The 17,635-nt window shown below is 34.4% G+C and overlaps 1 protein-coding gene across 1 annotated transcript; it reads left to right on the top strand.

The window, feature by feature from the left end:
* The first annotated feature begins 13,464 nt into the window (after positions 1-13,464).
* On the top strand, positions 13,465-15,481 carry LOC131067320 (transcription factor MYB3-like). Its single transcript, XM_059220853.1, has 3 exons — positions 13,465-13,576; positions 13,737-13,866; positions 14,875-15,481. Exons 1-3 carry the CDS (start codon positions 13,465-13,467, stop codon positions 15,479-15,481), a joined length of 849 nt encoding a protein of 282 aa, XP_059076836.1.
* The last annotated feature ends 2,154 nt before the right edge of the window (positions 15,482-17,635 follow it).

Below are 17,635 nucleotides of genomic sequence, written 5' to 3'. Positions count from 1 at the left end.
CATAGCGGAAGACATCAACTAACACCTAAAGAGTTTCCCAATGAGATTACTTAAATTTCACAATTCACTTAACTCGCACAATTAATCCAAAAGCTGAATATCTTAATAACGAGATAATTCATAATCAGGATAATTCCTTTCAAAAGAGGGAAATATAAATCACAAGCGAAGATTCATCATTAAGATCCATTCGTAATCTTCATTCAAGCTTTTCATTTAAAATTACAAACCATACATCTAACATTCTAATACACTAGGATTTCATCATAACATAAGAGATCTTTCCAAGCATATTTAAATTCCTTAACAACAACTGAGTATAATTCATTACTCTAAGTTACATTCATTCATATTCCAACTTATTGCATTTCAAAAGACGATTGCATACTAGCATCTACGATAAATCTCATCTAAACCACTTAAGCATTCGATCAACATGGCATTCAAGAAGGGACTGAATATAAGCATTTAAGGTTAATTCCAATTATCCACTTAACCATTCTAACATAAGTTAATCATACATGATAAAGCTGAATAAAGGAAACATAAGAGAATACATCACATAACACCATAATGATCTCGGAGTTCACCCCTAAAGGGCTACATCTCCGGGTCTGCTCAACTGCAAGACCCCTTTGATAATTAATAAAGTTAAGAATACAAGAGGTTACACTATACAATCCAGCCATCAAGGTGAAATATAAACAGTATACAAACGACCACATCGGTCCATTAATACATAAACGATCCTCAAAAAGAACAGGATCCAGCTGAACATAATCAAAGCTAAAACAAGAGGTCCAGAAGAGCATCCACAAACTGAGCCATCACCACCCAAGGTCTAACATGAAACTGACACTCACAAGGGTAGAGACAAATGGATGACTCACAAAGGTACTCCTAACAGGACAAAACGACAACACACTAGTGAACGTAGGGACAAGTGTCATCACACAACCTGGTATGGATACCATGGCAGGTCTTCATAGGTCCCGGCCGCACACATTGGGTCACCCTGGCAACCTAATCCAAGCTTCCGGCCCATCCAAGCCTCATGTGGACCCACACATCCTCTCGTGAAGACAAGGATGGTGGTTTGCCATTTCAGGCCTTCTCACAGCATGTCGAGTCTATGTTAGCACTCGTCCCATGTGTGAGGCACATTATCTTAATTAGAGATTACATTCTAATTTACTTAAAGGTTATCACTTATTAGACTCACTTTCGACGGGTTACCCAGTAGCCACTTTGGGCACAGCCCCCAATCGAAAGCCACTTTCCCATACGACACTAGACTATACTCAATGAACTCAAAACCCAAGGAACACACATGGTCATACGAACGAAGTTCAAGAAGAGAGAAACAATCATCTGGTCAAACACAACTCAAGGGTAATCACTTACTAACGGTACTCTAACTAGAGACCCGACCAACAATGGTCAACCACAATCATCATTCGACTCACACACAAGGAGGATATGATCAAAATGACACTACCACGAAACAACAGTCAACTCGGAATCGAGGACTGAAACAGGTACCCCAAATCATTTCATACGACAGGGTCCTATCAAACAAGCAAGACTTGCCATTCATAATTAAAAGAGAATACAGAAATTAAACTCGCAAGGCAATAATCAGAAAAGACAATATTTTCTCAAATTGATTTAAACATTAAAATCGATCAAGTTTTCTACAAGATCCAAATTAGATTACAGTATCTACCTCATCTAGGGATAGGTTGTTCTTGGTTTTCTAACTCTCTAAGGTTCAAAGCATCGAACAGACATATAAAGCCATAAAAAGTTTTTAAACAAATTCATATTAATTAAACTCAGACAACCATTAATCAAATAAATAAGTTATTTAATCTCCAACAAAACATCATTAACATTCTGGTCTAAAACTGACCTCTACAGTTTCATATTATTTCTCAACCCAGATGCATTATACGGATTACGGAAATAAAAATGTAGAAAGAGAATCTAAATGGAGATAATCATTTCCAAAGCATATCGTTAAAATTCAAACACCCAACAATAAATATTTCACTTACTTCTCAATTACTCAAATGATATGTTCTACGATAATATTTAACATCATCAATTAGTAATTCCATCGTATTACAACGATTTCCCAATAACATATTACTCTCTATTTTGTTTTTAAACCATACTACCTTAATTAGCCAAGTGCTCTAATCAGCTAGAAGGTGAGATCTAGATTTAAAAATCCAAGATCAATAAGAATATAAACAACAATATTCAATTGCGAAATAACAGTTGTAAAACTTAATTAGGAAGAGGGCATACATCACGAAATGACGTTGAATAACAATTAGCCGAAAAACTCCTTTATAAGGTTAATCAATATCCAATCAACTTTTATCAAGATTAATGCTACCTCATTCATAATTAAGAAACTAAATAACACTTAACATTAAAATAACTTTCATTAAAATGATATAAAATATCATATGCATTTTTTTAAATACTAAAAAAAAATACATTAAAAAAAATGATTTTAAAAAAAAACTACGTTTAAAACAAAGAAAACGCATTTAAATTAAGTGGCTAGGGCGGGCCGTGCCCTAACCCTAGCCGCAGGGAAGGCACTGCGCAGGCGGCGCCACGGTGGTGCCCGCAGGTGCCGCGGCGCCCTGCAGCCACCGCGGCCCTTGCGGCCACCATCGTGGGCCGCAGTCGCAGCCGCTGTGGTAGCAAGAAAAGGTAAGGGCGAGCGGGGGAAGGTAAAGTGCACGGGGGGACGAGCGGGGGAGAGGGGAGGAGGAACGGGTGGAGCTCCGCTCCCCGCCCTCCAACCCCAACCCAACCAAGGGTTTCGAAGTCAACACGCCCAGCTCGGTTCCCATTAAAAAACACAACGCACAGTTTCGGTTTTATTTAAAACTCACCCAACCCGATAAAAAATAAATTACACAGCGTCGTTATACAACGCACAGTTCGGCATTTTCCATATTAATTTTTTTTTTAAAACACAGTTCATTTTTCATAAACAACGGAAGACATGGAATGCTTCGAAAATTGTATATTTCGATTCAATCATACAAGAGGTTATTTCAAAACCCATACCATTTCCATCAAGACCCATTTTGACCAAAAGGATCCATTTAACACAATGATACAGCCATAAAATCTTCTCCAAATTTGTCCATCCCCAAATCTCCCCAAATCTTGGGTTATATGGAAGAGTTGACCAAAATTTCTATTTTTGGAATTTAAAATTTTTATTTACAAATAATTCTCAAAATAATACTTTTCTAACTATAGCAACAATTTAACTTGCTTTTTCAATTCAAAATCAATTTTCTCATTTAATCAAATTTAATCTTTCTAATCTCAGAAGTCAATAGAATACAATTAAGTCTATTGTGATAAAATACATAACTTTCTTTTTCAATAGCATATATAAAATGTATTTCATAGTCAAAATCAATTATTTAATCGAATTCACTCCCAATATAAAACAAGCAATTCATTAACAACAAAAATCGCATAACGAAAACCCGATTACTTTAGCCCATTAATCTTCAATGCACGAATGCATAAATACTCAAAATAATCACTACGGACTAATTAATCAATTTAACCAAACACACCAAGCACGCAAATCGAGAAGGACAACCAAACAGACGACTCGCAAACCCAAACAAAAAGGGATTACCGACGACGACTGGCGATGCTCACAGGAGCACGACTAAGGTCAACTAGGGTCTTACGACCACCTAATTCAACTCTAAGGATTAAAGAGGTACACTCAAACCTGCAATTCCAGGTGAAGACGAACCTCGCACTCATGCGGTGTTGTACCTGGAATTTCCTACAACCAAGAGTCATACATGCATACATATATAAAATTTAATGAAAGCGTTAGTCCGATACTAATATCACGAAATAGGAACACTGAATAACTTGCATACAACTAGTGAGAAAACCACATCAATAGCTATGCGTAAAATCAACATCTGACTATAACATAATATTATGATAAACTAATCAAGATTAAACCAAGGTTAGAAATAGATTAGGGCAGGGCTACTACATTCTCCCCCCCTAGGTTCCGACTTACTCCAGGAAGTCGTAAGGCTAGATGAAGAACATGTCGTACGCATCAGCCCTGAAACTCATTCAACAAGGATCAAATTCCACATAGAAATCTTTCCATAAATAAATGAAATATTATTGCAAAATTCTTTACAAATGCCATTATCCATTGGCGAGATACATCTAAAACCATACATTCCTTAAAATATTCTAGGAATTATCCACAATCATAACAGAGAAACAAGAATTTTCTTCCTTTCATTACCCCAATTTAAAGCATTACAAAGAGGTAAACAACAATTACCATAATCATCGACCCAAAAATGACAAGAAAACATGCCATCAAGATCAATTTCCTTTTACCAATCCATCTTTAACATAAAATTTTATTGAATAGAGCTAGCTCAAAATATCAATTTCTTCAACCAAATTAACTTCCATGAAATAGGAGCAACATAAATAACTCAATTGTTTACACTTGCTAGGCATATAAAAACCTTTCCAAAGACTATGCCCCATAACATAGTGACAAGCTAACACAATTTACTCCATGATACAAATAATAACCATCCACATAACTGGAATGCATAACAAAAAAGGCCACATGTGAGCATGTCTAATGCTCGGTCAAAGATAACATGCACGATCAGCATCTCTATGTCTGATCTCAGAACAATAATATGATCATAAATATCCAATATCTCACTCAAAGGCTTGATGGTGCTAGGCACACCATAGCGGTGCTACCTTCCATACAAGACCTTTGTGAATATCCCTTATTGAGCAAGGTGGTTAGCCTCCAAGAGATAGTCACCACACATAGGTAGGTAGTGGATACTAGCTGCATCACAGCCTCACATACCTCCATCCTCAAGGTTCCTTGCGTCTACCTCCTCGTATACACTCATCCAAGCCCGTCTCCTACGAAAACAAGACCAGCATACGAAAACAACAAGGATAAACCAGTTTAGCCACCAAATTACCAAAGATTAAAGATAATAAATCCTCAATACCAACAGTAAGGCAAGAAAATAATCCAGAATTTCAACACCAAATCAAAGTGCAAAAGATCACAAGATTGTGGCCAAACCTTCAAAATCAAAGTAAAATAAACTGCTGATCCCCAAAGAAATATAAAGAATAGCACAATTGCACATAACATCATTGCATGACTAATAGCTAGCCACCAACGAGGAAGGAAGGAACAATCGTCTAGCTATCCTAGTAGCCCATCATGTGGTGTGGCCAAGTCACACATCCACATGGCATGGCAGTGTGCACCTCGACATCACCCCACATCACATTGTCACGTGGCATGGCTCTACCCTATACCTAGTGGTAGGCCGCATGGAAATGTCTACTACATCCCGCATCGTGTCTCAGCACGGCATGGCAATACTCCAAGCAGACAAAGCACGCAATGGACGTATCCCGCATGGCAATGTACCCCGCGGATAAGGTACGCGCTGGTCACACTCCGCATAGCGATGTTCCTCTCAGGATACTCGCCGTAAGCCAGAGGTATACATGGCTATGGTCTACCCACAAGTCTACCAACACTGGTCAGTTGGCAACTTATGTAAGAACAATAACATGCCTCTCATGAAGACAAGGCAATAGATGCTCCAATAGAATTCCATCAATATGCTCAAAAACTGCCATCTATATGCTCAAAAAAAGGAAGGGAATAGGCTAACACATATAAACCTATAAATAGATTCATCAAAAAGGGAAAGTATTGAGTACACCTTTGATACAGTTTAATAGTACAACTATATCATTCCTTGAAGTAGAGAAGCTAAAGTCACTTCGCGTCGATATTACTCGTACGCCAATCCATACTATTCAAGGAACGGTTACTACGAATACTACCCCTTAACATACTGAGTTACCCACAACCCGAGGTTTGGTACTCAGCAGGGAAACAAATAAGCAACATCACATAAACAGTATGGTTTCCCATACTCATAAACAACATATCCTCCATGGTTGATTACTTCACCAATCCATGGGCACATATAATAAGTACTGGTTTCTTACAATACACACAATACACCAGTACTGGTTTAGTCACATATACAGGGAGTACTTTTCAGTACGCTAACATCTATTCAAGGAAGATTTCAATTACGCTTTCTATCTAAATAACTGAATCAAGTTTACTCTAGATTCAAGTACTGAAATCATTATCAATTCACAATTATATAAGGAAATAACATCATTCATATATCTTTTTCAAATCTCACTAAGCATTCATAATTAAATTACTAGCTAAGCAAATTCATTTCTAAAGCTTAAGACTTTCATCTATCACTATGAAGCCAAAAGGCAAACACACAATTTCACATGTTTTATAAACATTCTATTTAAATCAATGTACTCTTTAATAGCATTTCTAAAATTCTTATGATTAGGCAAAGAGAAGGGAAAGAGAGTTTGATAATCAAACTGTTTCCTACAAAGACACAAGATCAATCAAGATCACACTATAATATGAAATTTCTCACTGTAAGCCTATCATTTAATTACATGGTTTTCATTTCGCTACCATTTTAGAAGGATGACAATCAGCCTAACAAAAACATTTCCAATAATTCTGGTTGCAACAAGAGGTTCTAGTTTTCCAAACAAAACAGAGATCGAGAGAAGCAATCCTTTCGATAATGCAAGACCTCATAAGAACACTCACTTATAATAATACAATATAGACACATGTCATAATTTGCAACCTATTAGAAAAGATCACATGACGATCAAAGATAAGCAAGGAGCTATTACCCAAATAAAACATATTAATGCATGCACATCAAACAAGCTTTTCATTCGCACTTTCTAAACACATTAAGGTAATTATATATACCCAAAAAGCGAGTTCAATGGAGCATTTGCTAAAATAAATCTTCAATCAAACTGGTTTAATGAACCACACAAGACAATCTTTTGGAAAACATATTATTACTCTCTCGAAGCTACAATAACATGCTCCTTTTAACACTTCTACAAACCAAGCAGTTTCACATAATTCATCTATTCGCATATCAATGCACCTTACTAAGGTAGAATTTAATCATGCTACTCCTACAAGATACACATGGAGAATTCTTTAAACATACACATACAGTTTTCTCCCAATCACCAAAATAAATTTTTAAAACCCATAGCCCTTGAATAATCTAAAAACATAAGCATCAAAAGGCTCACACAAGGGTTCAAGAAGTCACACCCTTTTCTCTTGCAGACAAGAAACTCAAATCAAAGATAATTACACATATCCTAATCATTTTAATTTCCAGAAAGAGAGAGAGGAATGGTGATGATCATTTAATTTTCTACAAAATAAGCATTCAATAATTGCCATACTAGTCCTTCAAGTGGACAACATTAAGCTAGATCATAATCTTAAACAAACACAATTCGCACTTTCTAATTCAAGACAAGCACGGGCCAACCCAAATGGATTAGTCTAAAGAGTACAACACTCAATAAGGAAAGGTACATACGAATCTCTTTCAGAATAAGAGTAATCATTGACCAAGACATCAATAAGCACACAATGCACATATAAATACTCAAACACCAACCTCAAGAAGGCGAAAACAAGGTGTGAACACACACGTTACACACCCGACAAGGTTTGCTCAATCACTCACATGCAAAAGGAGGACAAGCATACACATAAGGTCGATACACCTCACACCAATAGAGGGCACACACGACACCAGAGATCCCAATGTTTGCAACATGGGCTCTGATACCAAATGTAATGCCCCACTAGGAAACCCCGAAGGGATTATGCCATAACACAAGAATAGAGTGCAAATTTTTTTTTTTTTAAAGTTACAACACATAAGATGCAACAAGATAACAAAGATTCAGATTACATAGCAGAAGACATCAACTAACACCTAAAGAGTTTCCCAACGAGATTACTTAAATTACACAATTCACTTAACTTGCACAATTAATCCAAAAGCTGAATATCTTAATAACGAGATAATTCATAATCAGGATAATTCCTTTCAAAAGAGGGAAATATAAATCACAAGCGAAGATTCATCATTAAGATCCATTCTTAATCTTCATTCAAGCTTTTCATTTAAAATTACAAACCATACATCTAACATTCTAATACACTAGGATTTCATCATAACATAAGAGATCTTTCCAAGCATATTTAAATTCCTTAACAACAACTGAGTATAATTCATTACTCTAAGTTACATTCATTCATATTCCAACTTATTGCATTTCCAAAGACGATTGCATACTAGCATCTATGATAAATCTCATCTAAACCACTTAAGCATTCGATCAACATGGCATTCAAGAAGGGACTGAATATAAGCATTTAAGGTTAATTCCAATTATCCACTTAACCATTCTAACATAAGTTAATCATACATGATAAAGCTGAATAAAGGAAACATAAGAGAATACATCACATAACACCATAATGATCTCGGAGTTCACCCCTAAAGGGCTACATCTCCGGGTCTGCTCAACTGCAAGACCCCTCTAATAATTAATAAAGTTAAGAATACAAGAGGTTACACTATACAATCCAGCCATCAAGGCGAAATATAAACAGTATACAAACGACCACATCGGTCCATTAATACATAAACGATCCTCGAAAAGAACAGGATCCAGCTGAACATAATCAAAGCTAAAACAAGAGGTCCAGAAGAGTATCCACAAACTGAGCCATCACCACCCATGGTCTAACATGAAACCGACACTCACAAGGGCAGAGACAAACGAACGACTCACAAAGGTACTCCTAACAGGACAAAACGACAACACACTAGCGAACGTAGGGACAAGTGTCATCACACAACCTGGTATGGATACCATGGCAAGTCTTCATAGGTCCCGGTCCCACACATTGGGTCACCCTGGCAACCTAATCCGAGCTTCCGGCCCATCCAAGCCTCATGTGGACCCACACATCCTCTCGTGAAGACAAGGATGGTGGTTTTCCATTTCAGGCCTTCTCATAGCATGTCGAGTCTATGTTAGCACTCGTCCCATGTGTGAGGCACATTATCTTAATTAGAGATTACATTCTAATTTACTTAAAGGTTATCACTTATTAGACTCACTTTCGACGGGTTACCCAGCAGCCCCCAATCGAAAGCCACTTTCCCATACGACACTAGACTATACTCAACGAACTCAAAACCCAAGGAACACACATGGTCAGACGAACGGAGTTCAAGAAGAGAGAAACAATCATCTGGTCAAACACAACTCAAGGGTAATCACTTACTGATGGTACTCTAACTAGAGACCTGACCAACAACAGTCAACCACAATCATCATTCGACTCACACACAAGGAGGATATGATCAAAACGACACTACCACAAAACAACAGTCAACTTGAAATCGAGGACTAAAACAGGTACCCCAAATCATTTCATACGACAGGGTCCTATCAAACAAGCAAGACTTGCCATTCATAATTAAAAGCGAATACAGAAATTAAACTCGCAAGGCAATAATCAGAAAAGACAATATTTTCTCAAATTGATTTAAACATTAAAATCGATCAAGTTTTCTACAAGATCCAAATCAGATTACAGTATCTACCTCATCTAGGGATAGGTTGTTCTTAGTTTTCTAACTCTCTAAGGTTCAAAGCATCGAACAGACATATAAAGCCATAAAAAGTTTTTAAACCAAATTCATATTAATTAAACTCAGACAACCATTAATCAAATAAATAAGTTATTTAATCTCCAACAAAACATCATTAACATTCTGGTCTAAAACCGACCTCTACAGTTTCGTATTATTTCTCAACCCAGATGCATTATACGGATTACGGAAATAAAAATTTAGAAAGAGAATCTAAATGGAGATAATCATTTCCAAAGCATATCGTTAAAATTCAAACACCCAACAATAAATATTTCACTTACTTCTCAATTACTCAAATGATATGTTCTATGATAATATTTAACATCATCAATTAGTAATTCCATCGTATTACAACGATTTCCCAATAACATATTACTCTCTATTTTGTTTTTAAACCATACTACCTTAATTAGCCAAGTGCTCTAATCAGCTAGAAGGTGAGATCTAGATTTAAAAATCCAAGATCAATAAGAATATAAACAACAATATTCAATTGCAAAATAACAGTTGTAAAACTTAATTAGGAAGAGGGCATACGTCACGAAATGACGTTGAATAACAATTAGCCTAAAAACTCCTTTATAAGGTTAATCAATATCCAATCAACTTTTATCAAGATTAATGCTACCTCATTCATAATTAAGAAACTAAATAACACTTAACATTAAAATAACTTTCATTAAAATGATATAAAATATCATATGCATTTTTTTAAATACTAAAAAAAATACATTAAAAAAAATGATTTTAAAAAAAAACTACGTTTAAAACAAAGAAAATGCATTTAATATAAGTGGCTAGGGCGGGCCGTGCCCTAACCCTAGCCGCAGGGAAGGCACTGCGTAGGCGGCGCCACGGTGGTGCCCGCAGGTGCCGCGGTGCCCTGCGGCCACCACGGCCCCTGCGGCCACCATCGTGGGCCACAGCCGCAACCACTGTGGTAGCAAGCAAAGGTAAGGGCGACCGGGGGAAGGTAAAGTGCGCGGGGGGACGAGCGGGGGAGAGGGGAGGAGGAGCGGGTGGAGCGCCGCTCCCCGCCCTCCAACCCCAACCCAACCAAGGGTTTCGAAGTCAACACGCCCAGCTCGGTTCCCATTAAAAAACACAACGCACAGTTTCGGTTTTATTTAAAACTCGCCCAGCCCGATAAAAAATAAATTACACAGCGTCGTTATACAACGCACAGTTCGGCATTTTCCATATTAATTTTTTTTTTAAAACACAGTTCATTTTTCATAAACAACTGAAGACATGGAATGCTTCGAAAATTGTATATTTCGATTCAATCATACAAGAGGTTATTTCAAAACCCATACCATTTCCATCAAGACCCATTTTGACCAAAAGGATCCATTTAACACAATGATACAGCCATAAAATCTTCTCCAAATTTGTCCATCCCCAAATCTCCCCAAATCTTGGGTTATATGGAAGAGTTGACCAAAATTTCTATTTTTGGAATTTAAAATTTTTATTTACAAATAATTCTCAAAATAATACTTTTCTAACTATAGCAACAATTTAACTTGCTTTTTCAATTCAAAATCAATTTTCTCATTTAATCAAATTTAATCTTTCTAATCTCAGAAGTCAACAGAATACAATTAAGTCTATTGCGATAAAATACATAACTTTCTTTTTCAACAGCATATATAAAATGCATTTCATAGTCAAAATCAGTTATTTAATCGAATTCACTCCCAATATAAAACAAGCAATTCATTAACAACGAAAATCGCATAACGAAAACCCGATTACTTTAGCCCATTAATCTTCAATGCACAAATGCATAAATACTCAAAATAATCACTAAGGACTAATTAATCAATTTAACCAAACACACCAGGAATGCAAATCGAGAAGGACAACCAAACAGACGACTCGCAAACCCAAACAAAAAGGGATTACCGACGACGACTGGCGATGCTCACAGGAGCACGACTAAGGTCAACTAGGGTCTTACGACCACCTAATCCAACTCTAAGGATTAAAGAGGTACACTCAAACCTGCAATTCCAGGTGAAGACGAACCTTGCACTCATGCGGCGTTGTACCTAGAATTTCCTGCAACCAAGAGTCATACATGCATACATATATAAAATTTAATGAAAGCGTTAGTCCGATACTAATATCACGAAATAGGAACACTGAATAACTTGCATACAACTAGTGAGAAAACCACATCAATAGCTATGCGTAAAATCAACATCTGACTATAACATAATATTACGATAAAATAATCAAGATTAAACCAAGGTTAGAAATAGATTAGGGCAGGGGTACTACATGATGTGATCCTTCTTCTTCTATACCTTGAGAGGATTGTCCATGTTCATGGTTTTTGAGGCATAAAATTATGCTTTTATTTGTAATTTTGTGGGTTGGTCATTGTGGGGTTGGGTCTGTTATCATGTATTGGGTTGTTATCATGTATTGGGTTATTCAACTTTATGGGTTTTTGGTAAAGGGCTATAACCGAAGGTTTTCTTTGCCTGGTTTTTTCCCGCCGGTATGTTGTGCGAACCAGGTTTTTGTAATCTTATATATATATAATTATTTAGTGGTTTTTCCAATTTTATCAAAAATAATAAATAAATAAATTTAAAGTTAATACAAACTATGGTTCTATTTTAGGATAAAATAGTTACATCTCTTCAAATAATTACTATAATTCATTTTTTTTCAATTTATTTTTATTTATTTTTAATATTGCTAATCATATACTTTTAATTTTACAAAACCAACAAAATATTTAAAATTTAATCATTATTATATGTTTATAATTTAAAATTAATATGATTCTTTAAATACTATATTAACTAATTATAATGGCTTTAGCCAAGTTAAATTATCTTATGATTAATATCAACTCTATTTTCACTTTTTAGTAAATACTTTATATTTTAGAAAACCAACACATTATTGAAAATTTTACCATTATTACATATTTATAATTTAAAATTAATATATTTATTTAAATACTATATCAAATATTAACTTATGATTAATACAGACTATAATTTCACTTTATGGTAGAATAAGTGCATCTCTTCAACTAAGTACATTATATGGGTCAAACTCTAAATCCATTGATCAATAAAATTATATTTTTGTCTGTTGTGTGTATTTTTTTCCCATGTATGTTTTTCTATGTAGCAACCACTATGTGACACTTTTTTCTAAAAATAACTTTTTAATTATCAGTTCTGTAAATATTTATTTTATGTACACAAATTCAAAATTATTATAATTAAAATTGTAAGAATTAAAAACCTGCTTATACTTATTTTCTATAAATAACTTTCTGATTTTGAATTCTGAACTCATTTAATCCACTCAATTAAACTAGTGTCAAGATAGTTTCCTTATTGGTTAGCATAGCTCAATTTTCAAAAAATGTTTTAACCTTTACAACTACAGAACTTCTAAATGAAAATATTAGTACAAACTACTTTTACATTAAATAAAGTCATAGAAATAGGACTTCAATTTATTTATTTATATGCTTTTTAATTAGTGGACGCCAGGGCCGTTGCTTTTGAGTAGAAAGCACTCCTTCCAACCAAAGTCCACAGGATTACTTACCTGACTATGTCATTGGTGAAAAAGCGGTCACCCAGATGCTTTTCTCACCAACTCTCCCCCATAGCCGCTATATATACTCTTCCCCAGTTGGGGTTTGGCTGCAGTATTTGAAACCCTTTTTTTTTTTTGTTCTTGAGTCGTTTGTTGTCCTCTTACCGACCTTATGGTGAAGATGGGATCATGGAGCAAGATGGGATCATGGAGCAAGGATGAAGATGACAAGCTCATTGCATACATCCACGAACATGGCGAACACCGCTGGAAGTCTCTTCCCAAGGCAGCAGGTTTGTAATTTCTATTCAGATAAGTTATATCAAAACCTACAACTTATCTGTTTCTCTTTTATTTATTTTCAGTAGATGTTTTTATAAATTGAAAGGATGTTGTATGCATTCAACAGATTTTAGCAAATGTTTGTACATGCTTATGACTTTACTTTTACAGGACTTCGGAGACGTGTGAAGAGCTGCAGACGCAGGTGGGTAAACTATTTGAAGCCTGATCTCAGGCGAGGGAATTTCTCTGAAGAAGAAGATGAGCTCATCATCGAGCTCCAGCTCCTCTGGGGAAACAAGTATGCACATAGAACCATGTCTGCCCACTAAGGGGCAAAGTATTAAATTTTTATTTACAGACTTGATTGATCTTTAAGACTTTAAAAGGTCATACCAGTTTCTATTTGAGTTCCTTCATTCAATTTGGATCATGGTGTAACTCCGGAAACTATTTTCCATATTTTGGTTTCTTTTAGGGTTATTGATTCACTTTGTTATTGCATTGTAATTATGAAAACAATTCATAATTTGATTTCTTTGGTTTTTTTAGAATTTTTTTTATTCAGTTTGTTATAATACTGCAATTCTGTTTATCTGAAGTTTCAGGAATTAATTTGATACTATGCTGTAACTCGGAGAACTCTTCCATCATAGTTTGGTTTCTTTGGAGTTTATTGATTTAATTTGTTATTACATTTAAACTTTGAATACAACTCCCTTAGAATTTGATTAGAAAATCTTGATTCAAAATGCTGTAACCTGAGAGCTCCTCTATCATAGTTTGTTTGTTTTACAATTTTTTTTGATTCAATTTGTTATTATAATGTAACTCCGAAAACTACTCTGAAAACTACTCTGTCATATTTTAGTTTCGTTTTAGATTGTTTATTCAATTTGTTATTACAATTAAGTCTGAAAACTACTCCCCCATAACTTAATTTCTTTGAAACTTTTTGATTCAATTTATTGTAATGCTGTAAATCTTAAAACTACTCATCTTAGTTTGATTTTTTTAGGGTTCCTTGATTCATTCCTTTGGGTTAACAATGAAAACTACTCTGTAATAGTCTGATTTCTTTAGGGTTCCTTGATTCATTCTTTTGGGTTAAAAATGAAAACTACTCTGTAATAGTTTGATTTCTTTCTAATTTTCTGATTCAATTTGTTACATGGACCTGAAATCATAACTCTGTATTACAAAAAACCATTGATTGACACTTGTTTCTTTCACTGAGTTGCGCAAATTGCATCTTTCAATTAAGTTGATTGATTAATTCCGTTATGTCTTTTTGTTTATGGCGGCACAGATGGTCTCGGATTGCAGGGAGATTGCCTGGGCGAACGGACAATGAAATAAAGAATCACTGCGAATCGACCCACATCAAGAGAAAATTGTTGAGCCGGGGAATCGACCCACAGTCGCACCGCACCATTCAGCCCTTCCACAGTGATGGCAGCCGTAGCAGAGATGACAGGTCTCCCAGTCAAGAAATTTCAGTGGTGGATTCTTTACAGAGTGAGCGCTGCATTGTGACAGGCAATTTCGATCTTGCTGCTTCAAATGGTGAGCACCGCACAATTCAGCCCTTCCACAGAGATGACAGGTCTCGCAGTCAAGAAATTTCAATGGTGGATTTTTTCCAGAGTGAGCGCTGCATTGTGACAGGCAATTTCGATCTTGCTGCTTCAAATATTGAGCGCCACACAATTCAGCCCTTCCATAGAGATGACAGGTCTCTCAGTCAAGAAATTTCAATTGTGGATTTTTTCCAGAGTGAGCCCTGCATTGTGACAAGCAATTTCGATCTTGCTGATTCAAATGGCGCGAGTGGAAGCGAAGAGACGTCTGATGTGAATCTGGAATTCACTCTCGGTTTGCAGTCTTCTGCCTCTCGTGCGAATAAATCGCAATAGCTTCACTTTTTTTAATTGATGAAAGCTCTGCGATTCATGGGTTAAGTTATAGGTTTTTAGGTTAGATTTGGTTTGGTAAGGTTACAAACGAGGGATTTATATGTTATTTTTGTATACTTCATCTTAGTGGGTGATGATTTTGTAATCTGTATCTTATGTGTGGTCACCATTTTGATGTTTGTAATCAGGACCTCATCTTTTTTGATAGCCGTGTCTGTAATTAGAATCTAAGACTTTTATTTAAGTACACTATGAATTTTGAGTTGTTTAAATAGTTCATATATATAAATTTGCTGCTAAACCAGACAACCTAGTCTATAACTGGAAGTTTGGTGGGCATGAGATCATATGAAAGCAACTATTGATAGAAAAATATTAAAAGTTTTCAGAAAATTCTATGTGATGTATTATTGAATTAGGAAAGAAAAACAAGAAACAAAAACAACAAAGCAACAAATTAAAAATATTTTGAAATATGTTTTCTGTATTCATGTGCAATCACATCCTATACTCAAGAAGTATTACAAGAACAATTTGAAGTTGTCATTATTGAGGTTTGTCAAAAGGGTTTAACTACTTTCTAATCTTTAAATACATTTGTTGAGATGTTGATAAAATGGAAGAGAAACTAAAAATAATTATTAATCCTCTTTTATTGTTCTATAGTTATATTTTTTACGTACATTTTTAATTTGATCTACCACATATTAATAATAATGATATTGAATTTAACAATAAATATGTTGATTAATTTATTTATTATCTTTATTAATATTCTACTTACATTGTCTTATGTAATCATATGAAATATTATTTTATTTTAAATAATACTATTTTAATTGTTCTTATGTAACTTTCGAATATAATACCTATAAAAAGATATTAAATTATTTATCCTTTTACTATAAAACTTCTCTATTCAAAAATTAAATTTGAAAATGAAGTCTTTTGATTTGCAGAGGAATATTGGAAATACAACACTTTCTATACTTAACAAAGTGTCAAAAAATTTACTTTATGTTTCATTTTTGTTGAGTTTATCAAAATATTTTGAAGAAATTGCCAATAGGCTACAAACAGGCTTATGATTAATGATCAGTGTCTTTAATCATTATGTTTTTTATATTATCATTACAATAGCTTCAGCTTTTGCTATTAATTAAATCTCTCTTGTAGTATACAACACTTGTTATACTTAACAAAGTGTAAAAATAATTTACACTATGTTTCATTTATGTTGAGTTTATCAAAATATTTTGAAGAAATTGCGAGTAGGCTACAATTAGGCTTATGATTAATGATCAATGCCTTGAATCATTATGTTTTCTCTATTATCACTACAATAGCTTCACTTTTTCTCAATTAATGAAATCTCTCCTATAGTTACAATTGGAAATATAGATCAGAATTTCATTGGTAAGGTTATAAATGAGGGGTTATTTCAATATTTTTATGAAGATATTATCTTTTTGAAGATTATTTCTATGTTTGTAATCAGGACCTCATCTTTTTTGAAATTAGAATCTAAGATTTCAATTTAAAGAGTAGACTCTAAACATTGATTTGTTTAGATAATTCATCTAAAATAATACTAATGTATATTTTTGTATCTGATGTACTTTATCTTCTAAGCTTATGATTAATTATCAATTCCTTGAATCATTATGTTTTTTCTAGTATCACTACAATAGCGTTAATTTTTTTCAATTAATGAAATCTCTCTTGTAGTTACAATTGAAAATATAGATCAAATTTTCATTGGTAAGGTTATAAATGGGGGTTATTTCTATATTTGAATTACGATCTTATCTTTTTGAAGATTATATCTATGTTTGTAATCGAGACCTAATCTATTTTGAGAGACATGTTTGAAATTAGAATGTAAGTTTTCAATATTTATAGAGTAGACTCTAAACATCGATTTCTTTAGATAAGTCATCTGAAATTATACTTTTGTAACTGATGTACTTTATCTTGTTAATAGACATGTCTGGATATATTGTTGTTTCATATTGTTAATATTTAAAGTTAAATTCAAGGGTTGGCCATATGAGATACCAATAGAAAAAAGGGATATACATTTAAAAAAAAAAAGTAATTGTAAGTTTAGAGGATGGTTTTCTATATTACATAGTGGATAAAAAAGGTAAAAAT

Source organism: Cryptomeria japonica, chromosome 5, assembly GCF_030272615.1.
Source record: "Cryptomeria japonica chromosome 5, Sugi_1.0, whole genome shotgun sequence".
Lineage (NCBI taxonomy): Eukaryota > Viridiplantae > Streptophyta > Pinopsida > Cupressales > Cupressaceae > Cryptomeria > Cryptomeria japonica.
Note: the sequence above shows the minus strand (reverse complement) of the source record. Positions and strands in the feature narration are given on the sequence as shown.